Source organism: Mesitornis unicolor, unplaced genomic scaffold (assembly GCF_000695765.1).
Source record: "Mesitornis unicolor isolate BGI_N332 unplaced genomic scaffold, ASM69576v1 scaffold35553, whole genome shotgun sequence".
Classification (NCBI taxonomy): domain Eukaryota; kingdom Metazoa; phylum Chordata; class Aves; order Mesitornithiformes; family Mesitornithidae; genus Mesitornis; species Mesitornis unicolor.
In genome coordinates, this window is record NW_010173260.1 from 32,363 (window position 1) to 51,790 (window position 19,428).

The 19,428-nt window shown below is 39.3% G+C and overlaps 1 protein-coding gene across 1 annotated transcript in view; it reads right to left on the minus strand.

Annotated features, from left to right (window-relative positions):
• The window catches only part of NFKB1 (nuclear factor of kappa light polypeptide gene enhancer in B-cells 1), a 47,124-nt gene extending 29,111 nt beyond the window's left edge, over positions 1–18,013 (minus strand). The window contains exons 1-4 of the mRNA XM_010180676.1: positions 17,967–18,013; positions 16,745–16,829; positions 8,927–8,967; positions 6,349–6,447 (exon numbers count right to left, since the gene is read on the minus strand). Of these exons, the coding sequence (XP_010178978.1) occupies positions 6,349–6,447; positions 8,927–8,967; positions 16,745–16,829; positions 17,967–18,005 (264 nt within the window). The 5' untranslated portion in view covers positions 18,006–18,013. The remainder of the gene's footprint in view (positions 1–6,348; positions 6,448–8,926; positions 8,968–16,744; positions 16,830–17,966) is intronic.
• Positions 18,014–19,428: the final 1,415 nt, after the last annotated feature.

The window sequence follows — 19,428 nt, forward strand, 5'->3', positions numbered from 1 at the left end:
TTCTAAAATATATTTTTTCTAAATAGATTTTTAAATTGTGATGTCAAGTAATGCCTGAAAAACAAACCTGAAATTACTAATAACTTACCGTATCGGTAAGTTACTTGCTTTATATATATTATTTAGAACTTTATTTACTCTTCAAGCCAGTTACCGGTTACACACCACGTTCAAATTACACTGAACATAAAATTACCCCACTTTTAAAAAGCAAACATTACCTTCCTTCCAATTCACTTAATTAACCCTTTTATCAATGTGGGTTTTTTTTTCCCCTCCTCTAATTTTTCTTCTAATTTGCCTTGGGCAAAGTTCTTTGTGTTACAGCAGCTTACAGATCTAATCAACCAAGATATTAAAGGATCGAGATAAACATTAAAGTGATGAATCAGTGATGAACTGAATACTTAAGGTTATATTGTTGATAAAATGCTGATAACCAGAGACTGCCACAATTTCACCACATTACTAAGTCCTGCTTGCTCCCTTCACTCCACTTAACCCCTCTCTTGAACCCATTCCATCACAGCTGAAATGCTCTGCACACCTACAACGGGTGCCCTCCCCATCTTCCTATTCACTGCTAAAAGCAAACAAAAAAATATTCCAACTATGAAAGAGCTGTTCCAGGAGAAACAGGTGTGCTAACGTCCTCATTACTCACGGCCTGCCAGTTAACTGTATAATGCTGTACTAATGTGCATCTTACAAGCAGCAGTTTCTAAAATACAGAACATGGGGTACTCAGGCTTCCTCCTGTTTCCAAACTGTAACCCTTTCTGGACTGATACAATGCAGAGATGCAGGATAATCACTGCTTCACCATTTCCCAGCAGTGACAAGATGTGAGGATCCATATGTAACTTTCACAAAGTCATGTGAAACTAAAAATGATTGTGTTTTGGTGCTACATGTCACCACTCACCACCACTACTATGATAAACTTGTCAAGAGGGGGGCTTTTTAATAATTATTTTCACTTTGTCCCTCACTGAACAAGGCTTTCCCTGCTACAAAGTTCCGAGCACATCTCTCTCATTATATTCATTATGAGTAACACGCATGTTCTACTATCACATCAAAAAAGTTCAAGACAATCCTTCATCAGCTGTAGAAACCACAGTGAAACTGTAGGTAGGACTGCTGCACGTCAAGGACTTTCCAGTCTCTGAAAGCAGAACATGTAACTGCAGTGGTAACCAGATTGCAATCTGCTCCCCTTACTCAGCTCAGCGTGATCTTTGTAGTCTCTCTCAGGGGAAAAACAAAAGAGTTCTTCAAACGTAATACCTTATGTAGGTCATAGGCCAAGAAAGGACTATTGTCGTCATTCAGTCTGATGTCCTATGCTGCAAAAGCTACAGAATGTCCCTGAACTGTTTCCTACCTATATTCTTATAGACAGACTTTCTTACTTGATTTTGAGACATCCAGGTTATCTTGATGCCCAGCAAAATAGCTTCAGTGGTTAAATAACCATATGTACCATAAATCAAGTCTGAAATAACTTTTCAGTGTCCTTGAATCATTGATGCCACAATTTCAGAATAACTTAAAATCTACTCTGGCACTAAGATACACAAAAAACTATCACCTTTTACGTAAGGAATTAAAAAACACTGCCAAAGGCATTAAAAGGTAGACAGTACATTACAGTGCTTAATATCTACGGAAACCTAAGGATTATAGTGTTGACACAAAAACATAAATTCAACATGAGAGGGAGATAGCATGTGGGTGCTGTACTGCTCAAAATCAAGAGCTGTGATCTGAATAAAATAGCTACCGAACTTCAAATTAAAGATAGGGGAGAAAAAAGAAAATAAGGAGCTCCTGGGAAGAGCATAGCTGTAATACTTGATTACATCCTGTACTGAGGTAGCATTCAATTGATCTAATCTGATAAAGTTAAAGTGCTGCAGGCTCACATTTATCTGCTGTTTCTGAGAGAGATCTGTCTGAGAGATTAAAAGGACCCTATGAACTTGAAATCAAGACTATTTCAAAACAAGAGTTTAAAGTTTTTCAGTTACTTCACATCCTCCTGTGATCCAGACCCTAGACAATGTTTTATGGTTTCTAGAACTTTACAAAAACTTTGTAAGAACGTCTTCCTACTTCAAAGATGTTTTTTCCAGTTACTCTTACAAGCAAGAAGTGAAACCAACTGGTCAACAACAGAAAGCACATTATGGAAAAGACCATGTCAAACCTACAAAGCCTGCAACTACAAAAATACCAATTTCTCTTCCTAATCACTGTGTTACGGCAATCATAACCCCAATCCTACCTAACCTCCAGAGTGTGACTAGTGCTGTCCTCAACACGTGCATACAAAGTACTTCACAGATGAGGCATCACTCACTCATTATAAGCAGTATGTTTTCACAGAGCAGCATCTTTTTTTTCAGCTATTAGTTTAAGACAAAATATTTCAGATGTGGTACGAATCATTTAGGCAACTGAACAGTGAGAGGTCTGAGAATAAGCAATGTAAAGTAACTTAAACCAATGGGAGATAAAGATCATCTGATCCTCTGGATGAGAGGTCACTCTCATGCCAAAAATACAGAGACAGGTGCTCTGCTTTAGAAGCCCAACTAGGGACTTGGTGCCCCATATTCGGCCAAATTAACCCTACCAGTAAAAAGCACAAATCTCACTGAATTTAGCTCCGGCTGAATTTTGTTCAGTATAGGTTTTTTTAAGAGGGGTAAAGATATGTAACAAAAAGTCTGTTCATTCTTGTCACATGTTTATTCCTTAATTTAGCTGTTAAAACAATTTTTAACTTGTAATCAGCAATCTGTCACTCTAGAATTTAATTCCTGGGGGGGGGAGGGGAAGCAAATACGCTGCTCCTTTCTTCACCAAGAAGGCACATCAACAAAGTGACTTAGCTTATTTTTCATAACTGCTCCCAATTTCAATAAAAATGCTTATCTCCAAACTGAGGTATAACTTAGGAGAGCTGCAGGACATGACAGGATGAGTAGTCCTCCTCTTCAGGTGCCTGGGTTCTTCAGATGTCTAATTGGTATGCCGCACTGATTCGCATATCGAACTGCACAGTGTCCAAACTCATGTGCAGAGAGATGGTGCTCACTGGCTGGAGCAACCTCTGAGCCATCGGTTCCTCAGCCTCTGGGCTGGAGTTGATTCACCACCAGCTCACAGAGAACAGACAACTTGAGTTTGCAGCCACCCACGTAGATTTGCCCCCAAGGAGACGAAAACTCAGGACATTTCCCTCACACCACTATTTTCAGCAAATTATTTTCACACCCAAAACTGGATCTAGTACTTCAGTGTGAAACATAAATATGCCTACGCTAACATCAGTATTCAAGATCAGGGCACACATGGTAAACATATAAGAAGGCCAGTGGAAATTTTCTGTACAAGTTTTCTCAGTTTTTCAAATACATAAACCCAAGCAAATTATGATTTAAACATGTAGACAGTTAAGTAAGCTAGTGATAGTATTAGACAATTCAGTTTTATTATTTCTTCTTAAACTGATGGTTGTTTTTTCCTCTGGACAAAAAGCTAATGATGAATAAGCAGCTCAAGCGCTTTCACTTCAGCTGTTCTAGATAGAAAAATTTTCCAGCATTGTGCTACTTACACTAAGAAGATGAAAATGAAATTTAAATGAAAAACTTTAGGTAGCTTTCTGCTGTAATCATGAAACTTGCCATGAAATGTAACTTCATTATAACATGTTCAGTATCTACAACTTCTCTGCTCTACGTAACTGCATGAGGAGTTACATAAAATCCTCTGAAGATTTAAGAAGTTTTGTGCACAGTATCAGGATTACTGTTAGCAAAGGTAGGGCTAAACAAAGGAATATACTATAAAGATTAATTAATCCTATTTTTTAATATTATAGAAAAACATTACTGTTATCTAGACTCCATTTGTCTTGACTGTGCTGTTAATACAAGAGGTTTTAAATCAATTCCACCTTGCTGGCCAGTGCAGATTTGTCTTAAGTGCAAAGACCGGCATTGCAGAACCACTACGCTCATTCCTGATCTACACCATCTCCTAATACACTATACAGGAGGTAGTTAAACATATAATTAACTACCAAAACATCTTGCTTAGAGACACAGCAAAGCCTCCAGCCCTCCAGCCTTGAAATGAAAGATACATCTTCATGTGTTCCAGCTCAGTTACCAGTTAGGGACTGGGTGCAGAACAGTCCACATTATGCAAGAGGTTTTATCAGACAAATGTGGGGTTTTTTGGCTTTCAATCCATAATCCTACAAAAAGGGAGTAGGGAGACTGCAATGCTTTTTTGTGCACCAAAGATGTCTATTTTCAGGACACAATGTGGTAGCAACTGGTAAATCACATCACCTTTCTGTGCAGAGTTGGCCAAGCAAAAGAAAGATCCCAATGTGAGCTGCACTGACCACACCGTGGCCAAGGTTTAAATATCTGTCACAAAACCTCCTTTTTACAGTATAGCCAAAGCTCACAGCACTGTGACCAACTAATGGAGGTTTTATGGTGAAAGCCTTGGCATAAGAGTAAAAAAAACCCAAAAAACCCAAAACAAGACAAAAACCCCCCAGTGCAACAATAACCAGCAGTCTTCAATTGTGCTCACCTCAGTCATGACAAGGTGAGCACTCTTTGACAAAACACAAAAGAGACTTACAGGAAAAGGTGTGAAACACTTCTGTCTTTACTGGCACCACTTGAATCAAGAACAGGCACTAACAAGCAATGGCCTTGAGGAATTTACTTGTTGTGTTCCCTTGCCAGCCTCTCCCAGCAGGTGTTGCCATGTGGGGATTTGTACTAAAAAAAAGCCAGATGCACACAGTAGGAGAGGGAAGGAGAGAGGGGAAGAGACACACATATATGTGTGTGTGTGTAAGATTTAGATAAAATTAAAATCTGATGATCAATGAAAACAGAAGGTTTGATGGAAAGCCAAAGAACATTGTGCTTTCTAGTTCACTCACAGAGAAATTCCATTTCCTGTACAATTCCTCACTGTACATCTCCTTCTTGTGCTTTTGTGTGACCCATCACACCATTATGACGTATCACTGGTATTATTATCAATACAAATTGGATTGGAATCCAAAGATCTGGCTCAATTGAGGTAAATTATTTTATATCTGAACATACCAGTGAAATTTCATTCACTGGTTCATCATTACCATCACAACAGGAAAGGGAAAAGCAAGTAGATCCTTTGCCTGGGCTAGTAGTTTTTCACGGGAGTTTTGCAAGCCTATATGAAATCAGCTTTCCCAGCCACTTCTCAGCTCACAAGACTAACACCCTAGGCTATCTTAGCCAGTGCTGATTATTTTCCACTGAGTCATGCTCATTCTGATTCATAATGGAGATGTAACTGTTCCAAACTCCAGCCTTTCTCAAGAACTGCAGAATAACTACACACACACTGCAGAGAAAGTCGAGGAGTGGCACATAAGGGAGAGGACGACTGCTTGCCACTCATCCCTCCCCTTCTCTCTCCTTAAAGGAGAGTAAGAGATAACACCAGAATTAAAATACATTAAGCCTGCTCCTCATGAGACAGTCTATAGTGCCACAGTCCAATACACCAAGACTTCCATTAAGTTAAATACTGAAAAGACACAGTGTATCTTTTCCCCACTTCCATGGAAAAAGAACATGCTACAAGAACCATAGGCAAAGACAGTTCTTCTCTAATCCTAGAATGATTAATCACCACTGTTATAATCTTCATATTGTGCTAGCATAGAATGTTTCTTTGATTAATATTCTTGAATATTCTCCAGGGGAAAAAAAAAAGCAAAACATTCAGTGAACGCCTCAGCATAATCCTGTTCCTATTAAAATGAGTTCTCCATCAACTGTAAAGGAATTAGGTCTTTAAGAACTGAGTATCCTAGAGCTATTGTATAAGGAGTAACATGACCCAAAAGAGGAAGGAAAACTTAGTGCATAGCATCTTAGAACAGTGGAGTAACTGAGTAGACTCGTGTTTTGCTGTATGCTAGGCAGGAGTGGAGTAACTGAGCAGCTCAAGCCTTGCTTTATGCTAAAGCTGCACCTTAAGGAAGAGCTCCAATAGTCTGTGTGAGGGCAGTGAGGCAGCGGTTGCAGGAAAGCTTACTGCTCAACTGCTGGCAGATAAAGATGGTGCCAAAATAACTCCATAAATAGGAAGAAAACTTCCTTTTCAAAACCAGTTACATGTTGAAAGTTGGGATTGAAATACAGTCAGTCTTGCCTAATTTCATACAAAATTATGTTGATATGCAGTAAGGTCCTATACACATACATGAGACACTTCCATTCAGTTCACCAAATTAATGATTTATGTACTCACTTTGACCTGAGGGTATGATTTTTTGTTCTTTTCACTAGAAGCACCAGGAAGTCCACCATGCGAAGGTCCTTCGCACACGTATCGGAAACGAAACCCCCTCTGTGGAAATAAAGAAAAAGAAACTTGGAAGCTGTTTAGAAACAAAAGTTAAAAAAAAAGAGGACATGCACTCATGAGCGAGCACGCACACACAAACAAGACTGGCCTGGCCAGAAAAGTTACAACTGTTCATGCCTGAAATGCTGTCTGAGTGCTGATTAACAAAGCACCACTGAACCGTAGGCCTGGAGAAACTGTTCTGTTCTCACTCTTTCACACAGCAGCAACCTGAAATTTTTCTTTCAGTAAGTAGAGATATTTTGAAGCAGCGATCTATTTTGAGAGTATTCATACTCTCAGAACACGATAAAAATTAAAAGATAGAGAATGCAAGAGCAGTTATTCTCTCCCATGACTGCTGCTAGGTAGAGACAATTGAAGCCAATAATAATTCAGGAAATCCAAAGCATCATAAAGAAAAGAACAGGGATGAAACAGAAATGCTTCTTCCCTCTGGGATGAGCATGGGAAAGCTGTATCTCCGAGCAGAGTCCAGAAATGGCACAAAAGCTTTAGTGGGCTTTGAATGGCTGGGTTTTCATCTCAGCTACATATATAGATGCCTGAACATACTTCAGGGAACTGTAGGACATTAACAACCACTCTGGAGTACAGCTGTCCATTTATTCCATTTTTATTCATAGGAAACAACATCATCTTCACTTTACAGGGTTATCTATAGCATAAAAGATGCAACGTTTAAACAAATGTATTTGGTAACCCTAACACAACAGTATTATTTCATGTCGCCCCCAAGTTTGAATACTTGCACATCTGTTCTCCAGTCCTACAATTGCTGGCAAAACTCTCATCTAATATAGGGAACACCACAGTTCAAAAATTACTCTGTAATCATTAGCTTCAATACCTATCCCACTAAAGCCTTTTTCAGTTTAGACTTTGCTTCCCAGGCAAATGTAAAGATCTGACTTTTATTCAGATACTGACCAGACAACATAATTCATCCTTAAGCATGTATTTGCCTTCCCACAGTGAACCGAATGACTGAGTGTATTGGAAGTGAAGTGCCCAGCTATGATGAGCTTGAACTCAAGTTGTCCAAAAAGCAAAGCAAACTCTACACTCACAACACATGAGACAACCCAGTCTTCACTTCTATGCCTTCAATCAAACAGATCCAGCAGTCATCTGTGTGGTCTCTCCCCACCTACTGCCCTTGCTACCCTAGCTATGTTTTCACACATACAAACTTATTCCCCTCTAGCTGTCTCTCTGCTCCAAAAACGATTACAAGCACAGCACTGCTGATGGGTCAGCCTCATCACTATGTTATAAACCACTGCTCAGCTTCCCACATGGGTACTCCATTACAGGAGCTGCTTGCTGAGAAGTCATGCATGGAAACGGCCATTTCTCCTTAGGCACTGCACACTGTAGGCTCCACAGTGCGAAGACATGGCCTGATTTGGGATGAACCAAAAAAACAACAAGGCCGTGTATTGTTCCAAGGGTTCACAGCACACTTCTGTTTCACCTATGACCATGAAGTGTCCCTATTCCTGGAGGGGTGCTTGAGCAGAAAAATGTCCGTGGTATGTGGCCGAAACAAATGTTCCTTACCACATCCTACCAGGAAGACTGGATTGAGGCACGCTCCTGCAGCAGACCAAGCACAGGATGGGACAGCTTTTAGTCACCCTCTTCCACTGTCTACTTAACAGCTCTATAGGGTGGGATGTTATGCATCTGATTGGGATAGGCAGGAAAGGGGTCTCCACACTGTAATACCTTCAAGTACTTGCAATTGCTGATGCCACCAGCTGAAGAGGAACATCATCCTGGCATACTTCAGGGCAATCTTCACACAACAATCACTTTGCAGATCAGTTGCATGAAAACTAACCAATGCACTGGGATAACTTTAATATCAGAGAAGCCTAAGTGAGTGTTTGCTCAGTAACAAAGAAAGTTACAATCGAGCATTTATCTTCATTTTTCTTGGGTTATTCAAAACAGTCAACTGTGACAAAAGGAATCTCAAAGGACAACTGAATTTCTTTATGCGACAAAGCACAAGTCAAAAGTTCCTGTAACTTGGAAACAGAATGAAATAGGTTTTTTTCTTTCGTATATTTCAAAAAACACGAAACAAATTCTAAATTCTTCCATGTTTGGTCTAATAGTTTATGTTTCAAAATACTGGGGTACCGTAAGAGTCACTTCTAAGATGAAGAGTCTATACTAAGCAAAACATTTATTTAAAAACCCTCAGGTTTTGTTTTGTGTTTTTTTTTGTCTTATGACACTTCTAGAAAGACACAAAGATGAAAACAGAACAAAACAGGAAACGACTTAACTACGAAAGTGAGAGGAAAAACTGCTCATGGTTAAGTGCCACATTTGTTATGACAGTTCAGCCTCTTCAATATTCTTTTTTTCTCATCTTAAGTCACTTTTATTCAAAGCTGAATATAGTGACATCATTACCTTAAAGATTTTCAGAATGTAGTGTTCTTACCTGTTTTGGCTGTTCTATGATTTGAAGATATGGTCCATCTGCTAACATAAAAGAAAGAAAAGTAATAATAGACATTGTATTTCTATTACTATGACATCTAAGTTGCAGGGGTAAAATGGATGTCCTTGAATGTCTTGAGATAACATTTTTGAAAGCACCTAAGCATCTTCAGAACTTAAATTTTAATAATTTAATCACTTGGCAGTCTGTCATTTCCAAACGACCCCAAGACCAGTGGAGTAAGAAGGGAAGCATTAACTCAAAAAAGTAATTTTAGCTCAGAAGGCCTAAACGAGCAACTCTGATCCCTCAGTTAAGACTCGCAAGGGTGAGTAAGAGCAGGATCCTCCCCTTGCTGTTGACAAGCAGCCTGGCCTTCCTGAGCTAAGGTTAACTTTTACATTTAAACCCCTTGGGCTCTAAAGACTACACTCACAAGCTTTTGACCCTGGGGCATCCTACTGAATAGGTGTTTTTGAAAGTCTAGAGACAGCCAATGGGAAGCTCTGAGGTATGGGAATATAAGAGGAATTTAAGCTGTCTCAACATGTCTTAACAGTCAGAACTGCTTTAGAAAAAAAGCCTGGAACTGAGAAGACGAAACAATTTACATTCTTTTAATAATTTCAGCTAAAACTTTAATATACTCTTCTGGTGTGTCTCTAAAAACACGTAACGTACTCTATTTGACAGTTGCAGACTCTATAATGAGAGGCATCTTTGAGCATGATGCCAATACATAGGATTATGTTCTACTAAAACTCTTATTTGTGTCTTTCAAAGGTTCCGTTTAATAACTTTCAGTCTTGCACCACTCCCCTGCACAGTGGCTAACTTCATCCCACAAACCTCATTCAAAATTCACCAGTTTAAATAGCCTTTAAGCAGTCCCTAAATCCAATGAGAACTTGGTGCCACCAGAGTTAAGAATTCATCACCTGATCAAAGCTTAGCTCTAATTCTCATCGTTTAGATTATTTACACTGAGAAGGGCAGCTCCCTCAGTGGACAGCTGTGAAATACCTCTTAAAATGCAAGGCACTCCCAAGTCTGAAAACTAGAGGTATGATTTCTTCCCTGCCCCTTGCTGAGCAGAGAAGAAGATTCCTATTTCAACGCTAAAAATTCAGTTGTTATCAAAGCAGATCTCAAATGACAGCTTCACTGTGAATGCCTACACCATATTTTGCCAGTTACATTCCCGTTGGAATTATGTAGCATTACTTATAATTAAATGTATTAATGCTAAGGAATCAAGCAAGCTTACTGGGAGACATGAAACCTCCAAAGCAGACGAGCTACAGCTATGTGGCAGAGCCTGCAAGCACAGAAAGCAGACTGCACCCTGCCAGCATCCAGGTGGGATCTGCCTCTGCACCATCTGCAGTACCACACCATCCAGCCACCTCAGCTAGGTCGCACTTGGCTTCAGCACAGCACTACATACTTGCGTCAACTTCAATTTGCCAATAGGCCTAATGTTCCTCGATAATTAAAAATGGCAGGGGAGTCATTAATTTATAGTTTGTAGTATGACTACATGCAACCTTTTCAGCTCCTCAACTCAACTTCACCTTAATAAAACAGTCCTCCATGTCTTCAGTCAGCACAGGTCTTAACTGAACAGGCTTCTCTCAAAATGGAAGTTTTGGTAAATATGCTAATAGAAGGAATTAGTATTTTGCCGTTGAAGCTGGCTGACTCAGCAACTGAATCAGCTTCATGCTAAAGTTATATTTCAAATGTTGGTCATAACACGTATTTTACATATTATTTATTTCCTAAGTCCAAAACTCTTTCTTGAAAAAGTAAAAATGATTGCCTCAAGACCGTATACACATCATCTTACATTAGAAAGCATGAAAAACAGTTTGGACTTCAGAAACTTTAAAAGACATAGAGTAATATTTAGCTTTGGTGTGGTTTCATGCTTCAGTTTTCATCTGCAACATGGACTCAAGATGAGTCGAGCTGGGTTTAAGCACTGTATCAGCCCTTAAGTTTAAGGCCTCTGTTCACAGATCTCTAACCCTCCTCATGAGTTAGGCATCTGAAATTTTATACTTCAACAAACCAGAGGCCTTGTACCTTCCAGGTACTGGCAGAAATAAAGCACCTAAAATACAACCATGTAGTTCAACTTTCAACCAAGCTTCCAGGGGAGGAACTGCCAAGTAATTGTTTGGCTGTTCTCCTTTTAGGAATTCATTTTCAGGGCATATACATTGGGTTAGTAACAGCACAAAATGCTACTGCTTTCTCTCCTGTATCAGCCAGCAAAGGAAGCGCTCTTTTATCAAACAGCAAAGTGGCTGCAGCAGTCCCCCAGGATGCAGCAGACCCAGGTTCCAACCTTTCCTCAGTACAAGGAAATTCAAACCCCTAAGAGAGGGATATACACTATGTTGGCATATTGGAAAGCTCAAGGTGAATTCTTTGTCCCACTGAAATGGTTTCACCTTGCATAGCACTTGTGAAAACTCAGGAAAATGGAAAACTTAGGACTGTGGTCGTTATGCGCCCTTGGAAAAAAGCTTATAAAAAGTATACAAATATACTGATAATAAGAATTAAAATATATCTTATACACTCATACTCCAAAAGTAAAAAAAAAGTGCAGTGTAAATATACAAAAGCAAATTAGATGCCTGTCATCATTAAAACAAAGTTTTGTGAGGTCTCATTTTAACCTTTGGGTTTTGTGACTAAACATTTTCTCTTTTACAACGACTAAGCACTTCTCTGGTATAGCATCTGAACCAGATGCAAGTAACAGTACAGAGAAGGCGCTCTAACGCAAGGCACTTAATTACATCTGCAATGCTATTTAAAAATAAAGCAGCAGTATTCAAAGTTACTTCCAAGCATAAATGGCATGATATTTTGACTATAAAAAGGATTTTACTTAGTGGAAGGTCTCATACAGCTGTCTTCACTAAACTCTGAATACTTTCCAGAAGTACATTAGACAGCACTACACTGGCTATGTGTGGTTCCTTCTTACGCTCTCTCATCTTCTCCCAAAGGGAAAAGAAAATATGTTTAGTGTTTTGCACAGGGAAGTTTTTAATATTTCACTTCTATTAGTAGGTGTGCCTGGTCTAAGCAGACAGACAGAAGGAACCTGAAGATGTACACCTTGCAAGCAAAACTAATAATGCTGAGATTTGTGATGATCTTTCGTACCTCTGTTCTAGGCTGGAAAGTGGCTTGCTTCAAGTTCTTGTTTAACAAGCAACCCGCTTTAAGTGCTAAACAACCACAAGAAGGAACGCTACTTAATGCACAGCTTAAGTTCTACTTTTGCCCTCCAGAGAGGCTGTAGCAGCACACAGTCATGGAGTTGGCCTCTACACAGGACGATGACTCTCACGGCTGCCAAGAGCCAAGTTTTGACGTGAACACTCCTCACGATGTGCCTGGCACTGTTGCAGCCAGGAGGGCAAACAACTGCAACTAAAAGACGCAGTCCTCCAGCCTGGAGGTGCAGGCTGCCACATCCCGGGTATGCTTCAGTGCTTCCCCTTCTGTCTTCTTGCCTTGGTTGCCACAGGCTGACGCGCGTCCCACTGCCTCCCCTCCAGCCTGAGTCACAGTCCCACTTCCCCACGCTTTCTTCAACTGCTACATTTCTTCATTTTCCTTCCTGCCTGAGTCAGAGGCCCTCCTGCATCTTGATGCTCCCACCACTTACATTCTTTCCTCCTCTTGACAGACCTCACCCTGCACATGCACTTCCCAAAGGAGCTGCCATCTTGGTTCCCCTCTCTTGGTTCCTTCTTCCCGTCATGGCAAAGTCAAGATAAAAAAAGGTCTGTGAGGTTGGTGTGATATCCCTACAAGCCTGGCAGCACTGCAGGACTAGTGAGGTCCTTTCTTTAACAGCTTACCCAGTACCTGAAACCATTCAATTTAAACTGCAACCAACCACGGTCAAGTCCCCCCTTCACCTCCTCTCTATTAGTGGGTTCTGCAGAACAGGCACCTCACCCTTGTAACTGTGTGCTGTTTTGCTTTGCAGACATGGATGAAAATGCTCATAGCCTCTAGGTTTTGACTGTTAAATCCAACACCAACCCTCTTGTGTCCATCCTGGCAGTGGTACCTTGCTGCTAGAAGCTCAGACTGAAGATCTCCCAGTGTCTCATCCTTCCTGAAGGCCTATCATAGCATTTGCATATCCTCCCCCTCAGGGATTCACGCACACAGGAACACTGTCTTGCATCTCAGCAGTGTTCAAAATATGTTTATAGCAAGCAGCACACAGGCTTCACTTAGCCTCTCTCTTCCCTCAGAGTTCACTCTTCAACATACAAGCAGAAGAGGTCTAGAAAAAACATCAGAAGCAGTATGTTAAGTCTGCTCATGCTTCTGAGGATTAGGGCCACTGCTATGGGACAGGGAAAATGAACACTAATTTTTGGTGATGGTCAGGCTTCCTTGAATCTCTTCCTAACATTACCTCTCTCTGAAAAAACAGAAAATGAAGTTTTTGGTAAGTGCCTTCTTTTCCCTTCTATTCCCTTTTCATGTTTCAACAGCAAGCATCACAGAGGGCTGGGCAGAGGACGTTCAAGAAATATCAGAAAACTGTTATTTTAGTAGCCTGCAGGCAATAGAGTCCAGCTGCTGATGGCCCTGCTTCCACTTCACAGGCTTAGTCTGACTGCAATAAAGAAAACAGTACCACACTTCAGTGCCGACAGGTAGTTACATCAGAGCCCCTAAAAACCAAAACGATTCACCAGTTCCCAAAACCATCTCTAAGAGGCACACAGATTGCTACGTTACATGGCTGTAGATGGCCTTGTATAATCAAGAGGAAGTAAGAAATACCCCAAATTATAAAACACTTTGCTCATAGCTCTGCCCATTTCATCTCCAATTTAAGGCAACGCTTTGTCCCTCTACTACACAGCAGACATCATGCTTATGCAAACCTGTTTTTACACTGGCTAAATACATGTCATGGATACAATTCCCCCTATCCCCGATGCCACTGAGAATTAGTACCTGACTCTCAAAGCCAGGATATGTCCCAATGAGCCAAAGAACAGGTTGACTTGGTGAGCCACTGCCCTTGCTGCTGGGGATGTTTTAAACACACAGGTCAGCCCTGCAGCTTGCACTGTCAAGGCACTAGTTGTTATGGCATTTGATACATCCTTTTTTCACCAAAGACACACAGAGAATACTTCTCTTTCTAGATTTAGATGTAAATGTAGAACTTGAACCACTAGGTAACTATCTACTACAGCTTTAGAGACAAAATAACCAAGTCTTATTTTTACTTAAAACCGACATATGTGAAATAGAAAAAGAAGTGAGCGAAGACACTTGAACACCGACAACCTCATTGAAAGAATCCTTGTCCTGACATCTCAAAGGTTTTTTACTATTACTGTAAATATTAACATAACAGCAGAACATCTATCATCAGAAAGTCCCCAAATTCCCCAGTTATCTGTTGATTCAGCTACGCTGGCATGATATGGCAATCCACAGTTATAGATTAAACCTGCCTGACAATGTAGTAAGTCCGACATGGTGCATTTCTGAATGCAGACTGAAAGATGGAGGCACAATACCGAATCATGAGCAACAATTTATGTCCTTGGTTCTTTCTGTTTAGATCTGGACTGTCCTAGAGAAAAATCCATTGTATGACACTTATTTCACCCTCTCCTCATCTCATCTGGAAGAACTTTTTGAAAACGCCACATGAATTTTTAACTGGCCTTGCTGTGTAGAAAGAAATCGTTAGTTCCTGCTTGGAAACAACTAAAGTGCAATATATAAATTATTGTGTTACCTTACAAGTGAAGAGCTAGTCCACAGTAACGACACACCAGTGTCCAGCAGGGGAGGAAGTAAGCATTATAGTGATACTACTCAAGAAACAAAACCACTAGGGCATCATCGGATGGCACTGAAGTGATCAACTTTTTCTGGAACCTATGATTAATTTTTTGTTTGTGATAACCTGAAATCCATGATCCTTTATTAAATTCCATTTTGTGCACAGGGAACTTGCCACCTGTAGTGCAGTAGCAGACAAGAGCTGTGCCATTAAAAAGGGGCCTTTTCCAAGCAATTTTGCAAATTAAGGATAGAGCTAGACTTAGCTCAGTAAGAGTCTTCTGTGACCCCAGAACTCAGTGAATTCTTGACTCCCCCACATGGTTTTAAAAGCAGCTGTTTTCTAGTTTAGACAGGACACAGATATCTGAAAAATCAGTTTTATATATCTGAATAATTTGTATGGAATGAGTCTGGCATGAGGAGTACAGAGAAAGCTTAAAAGGAACACGTAAGAGAGATCATTATGGGGAAATCAAAATTCCAAGAACCTTATTTGTTCCACAGGAACTCTGTAAAAACAGTGGGAAAAAACCCCTTGGTATACAATGCACAAGCCCTTTAATCCTACACAGATGAATCGTACTGAACAATTTTATCTGCCTTAAAAAAAACATACCGCAAACAAATGATTGCAACATTAATTTGTTGGATGCTTGTTTATATTTGTCAAGAGGTTTGCTCATCAGAACATTTCATCTTGAAACATTATCTGTAACATATGCATTTCTTGGTCCTTCCTCACTACTATTCAGTCAAGAAAACTGAAGTATGGTTTAAACCAGGAAACACTGAAACAGTAAGAACGCCTTAATTTTCATTTTAAAATCAGCATTTATTGTTATGTTATGGTGGAATTTTATCTAACAGTAAAAAGCAGGTTGCTTATTTCACTTTACCCTTCACACCTTCACTACTGCCAAGTATATCAAATATTTGAAACAAAAGTGATTTGAATTTTCAACAAAATAAAGCAATTTGCAATACATAAGATACCAGCTACATTCTGATACAACAGAGTCAAACAGATCAACAACAGAAACTTGTGACGTTAGGAGACATTAGTAGCTATATTGGAGATACATTATTGGAGATATATATAAAGAAAAAACTCAAATGCTTAAATATTTTTTATTTCCTTCCTCCTTTCAAATCAGCTATTCTAATAAACTAAGAGAAACAGACTTTTCTAAATTCAAGAAAGAAGTAATGCCTATAAAGAAATTTAATAAGCAAAATCAGACAAAGGTTGATCAAGCAGCTAATACTGGCTGAGATATAAACACACTTCTATTTGATATTCCTTATCTGGAACCATACTGGAAGAACTGCCGATCTTTGCTTATTTTCAGTGGTTGGCTGCAAAATTTGACTCTGAACTTTCAAACTTGTGTTATTATTCAGGAAATTGTCAGGTACGTTTAATACCAGACTGCCACTTTACAGGAAACAGAAAAGTCACCGAGAAGGAAAAACAGATTCGAGTAATACAGGAAGTTCAAGATACCCTAGATTTTATTAGTGAAAAACAAGCACCTTAAGAATTATTACAACACATGAAACACCATTCAAAAGAGAAAAAAATAGTACACATTGCACTTTCCAAACTGGCAATACAAACTTGTAGGTCCCTGAGGATGCAAATTTAGAAAAACCAAAATAATTTATAAAAACAGGTCACTCAAAGCTCTTTGGTCACTCAAACCATTAAACTCATTGAAACATTCTGTTTCTGTACAAGCCAAAATAGAATCAGATTTGCCTTACTGTTGAAAGTTTCATGAGGGTAAGAAAGAGCTGCATAAGGGTATAAATAAGAAGTCCAGATGACAACTCTGGGATCCAGTATTATGAAATACAAGAGTGTAAACAAAAAAGCCTCTGAAAAGAACTTCACAAGAAAAACAAACTGGAAGAAACAGCAGAACAATAGCACAATCAAATAGCAACAGTTCCTACCTGTTCGTAGTGGTAAGTCTGAAGTGATGTAATTTGTATTATTAAATAATGCATTCATTCCCATGAACTGATCCATTGTAAACATCTATGTTGAAAAAAAAATACTCTTCATTACTACATATTTACATAATTTCATAAAGCATCTATCAGCAAAGAATTTCAAAGTTCTCTGCAAACACTGAGACTGCAAACACCGCGGTGCAGTACGTAAACATTTTACATACCGTTTAATTTTGCTGGCAACAGCAGTGCAAGCAAAGCTGATAGTACTGACCAATTTTACCGGTATCGTGAGACCGCACTGAACTCAGCGCAGTTTCTAAGCACACATCTTGCTTACGTGCACCAACAGCAATATATTCAAAAGAGCTTAGGTGGTAAATTCTGGAAATCTGACCCTAGGTGTCTTGCCCAAGGCCTTGCTGAGAACCTACGAGTTTTCATTTCCACTTCTGTGATTAAACCCGACCAGACCACATTCCTCATGTAAATATATTTACAAGCTCTAACATAAAAAAACAGTATACCCAGGTTAAAGTTGGTTTGGTTTTCTTTGAACACTGACATGTCTTAACTCACTGTAATTGTTGTCAGGTATAAATCCATCTTCTTCCAAAGCGGAGCAAGCATAAATAATTAAATAGTTTCTTTTTGGAAATTAAAGTGAATAGCAATTATCCGTTCTTCACTGAAGCACCATTCTCACAATTCAAATGAATCATAAAGTGACCTAATGAGATCAGGAAGAACTTCGGAAGGCTAGGTGTACTGATCTGTGTGAGTGAAGGAACATTTCAGTCATCATGGTCAATGCAAATTTCACCAAAAAAAAAATAAATATGGAAGCGGCCTCTTAGGGCATAAAGGGCTTAATTTGCAGATAAAGCCCATTGTCCACCATGGAAGAAATTTCAGAGCAAGTGTCACAGGCAGAGAGGGCATAATAAAAATGAGTATTTTTTCAATTGCTTCTTTCCGCAGGCCAAGCTTCCCTTTTCATTTTGGTCATTTCACCAGTAGCAAGGTACTGTACAGGTCACATAAAAAACACCTTAGAGAGAAAACCCCTAGATTTCCCCAAACCTCATTTCTGCCAAAAGCTGCAATGCTTTTATATCTCCATATAGTCAAGCCTAGGAAATGACAGGACAACATGAGAGGAAGCCAGAACAGAGTGCTAGGAGAGAATATAGGGATATGGAAGATACAAAAATCCACTTACTTGGGGATCAGACATCATATAAGAATCTTCTGCTGCCATTTTTAAGTCCTGAAAAGCAAAAACATGATCAGAACTCTTACTTTTTCCATTGTACAGCAGCAGAGAAACTTGAAAAATGTTAAAAACCCCATTGCTGACTGTTCTTATTTTACTCATAATGATTTCTAAAATACTCTTAAAATTTCTCAATATTTGCAAGGGGCAAGCTTAGGACAGGATAGGCTACAGCTAGGATTTTCCATTGCCTGCTCCAAAACAACTAAAAAATACAGTTAAAGCTCTTATGTCAAAATTTATTGAAATTGGGAATTAATTTGCTTCTGACTTTGCTCCGACTATTCTGCCATTACAGTTTAGGCACACTCATTACCACCGTTTAGGAAAAATGGGACTCCACATTTCTATACAACAAAGACTTCTGAGTCTTCATGAACACCCAATGGTTTCCTCGTGAAGTATTACTAAATACAAGATAAAGATGCCCCAGAAAGAACATCCAATACTGTTTCTTTAAATAAAAACAAATGTCAAACATTGACAAATTTCGGACACCTCTATTTCCAGAGGTCCACAAGTGCTTGACAACCACAAGTCAGAGCTGATGATGACCGCTACGGATCTACAACATACCTAACCCTTAGTAGGTCTGTTTTATAAGAGATTAGTGTTATTTCTTTTCATGTAGATATTACTGAAAGAATTACAATTTCAGTTATGTTCATCTTACTAAAAAAGGCTCTCCAAGGGAACATTTCAAGAGACACATGGCTGCATGCAAGTAGACACTCTAAATAAGGTTAAGAACTACTAGAAGATAGAAACATGTCACTGGCTCTCATATTCCACCTCAATGAACATGAACCATGTTTTCCAGCAAAACAAAGTGAACTGTGAAAACCTGCTGCCCTAATGAAAGAGAGTGGTAAGCGAGCAGTAAACCAGTAAAGAAAAACTGAGTCACTGTGTACCTTCTACAAGAACTAGGAAGGTAAACATCAAAAAAGAAAATTGGAATACTTGCGGACTTCACTTTGGTGGAGGCTCAACTCAGCTTGTTAACAAGCTCCAAAGACAACATGAAGTCATCCATCCCACACAAGCAGAAAAGGAAAGAAACTTTAAAATTGAGAAATAGGAGGCACATAATACTCAGATGACTTCCAGGAAAAAGAAGTCCATGAGGACGAAATTATTTTTTAACATAGAAAATCAAAGTACTTGCTTGTTTGTAATTAAATTTTAGGGTGAAATATTTACTAGGTAATATTCATTTGTAGCATCTGAGCAAATATCAAATAACTTGTAATAAGATTTCAGCCAAAAAATTAGTAACAGTGAGAACAAGCAGCCAGAGTCACCCATGCTGTACTTCACTCAGTGCCCCAGGATTTCAGCAGTATAAAAAATACCAGGCAATCACACTATCTCACATGCACATCCTGCAAAGCATTATTTTCATCAA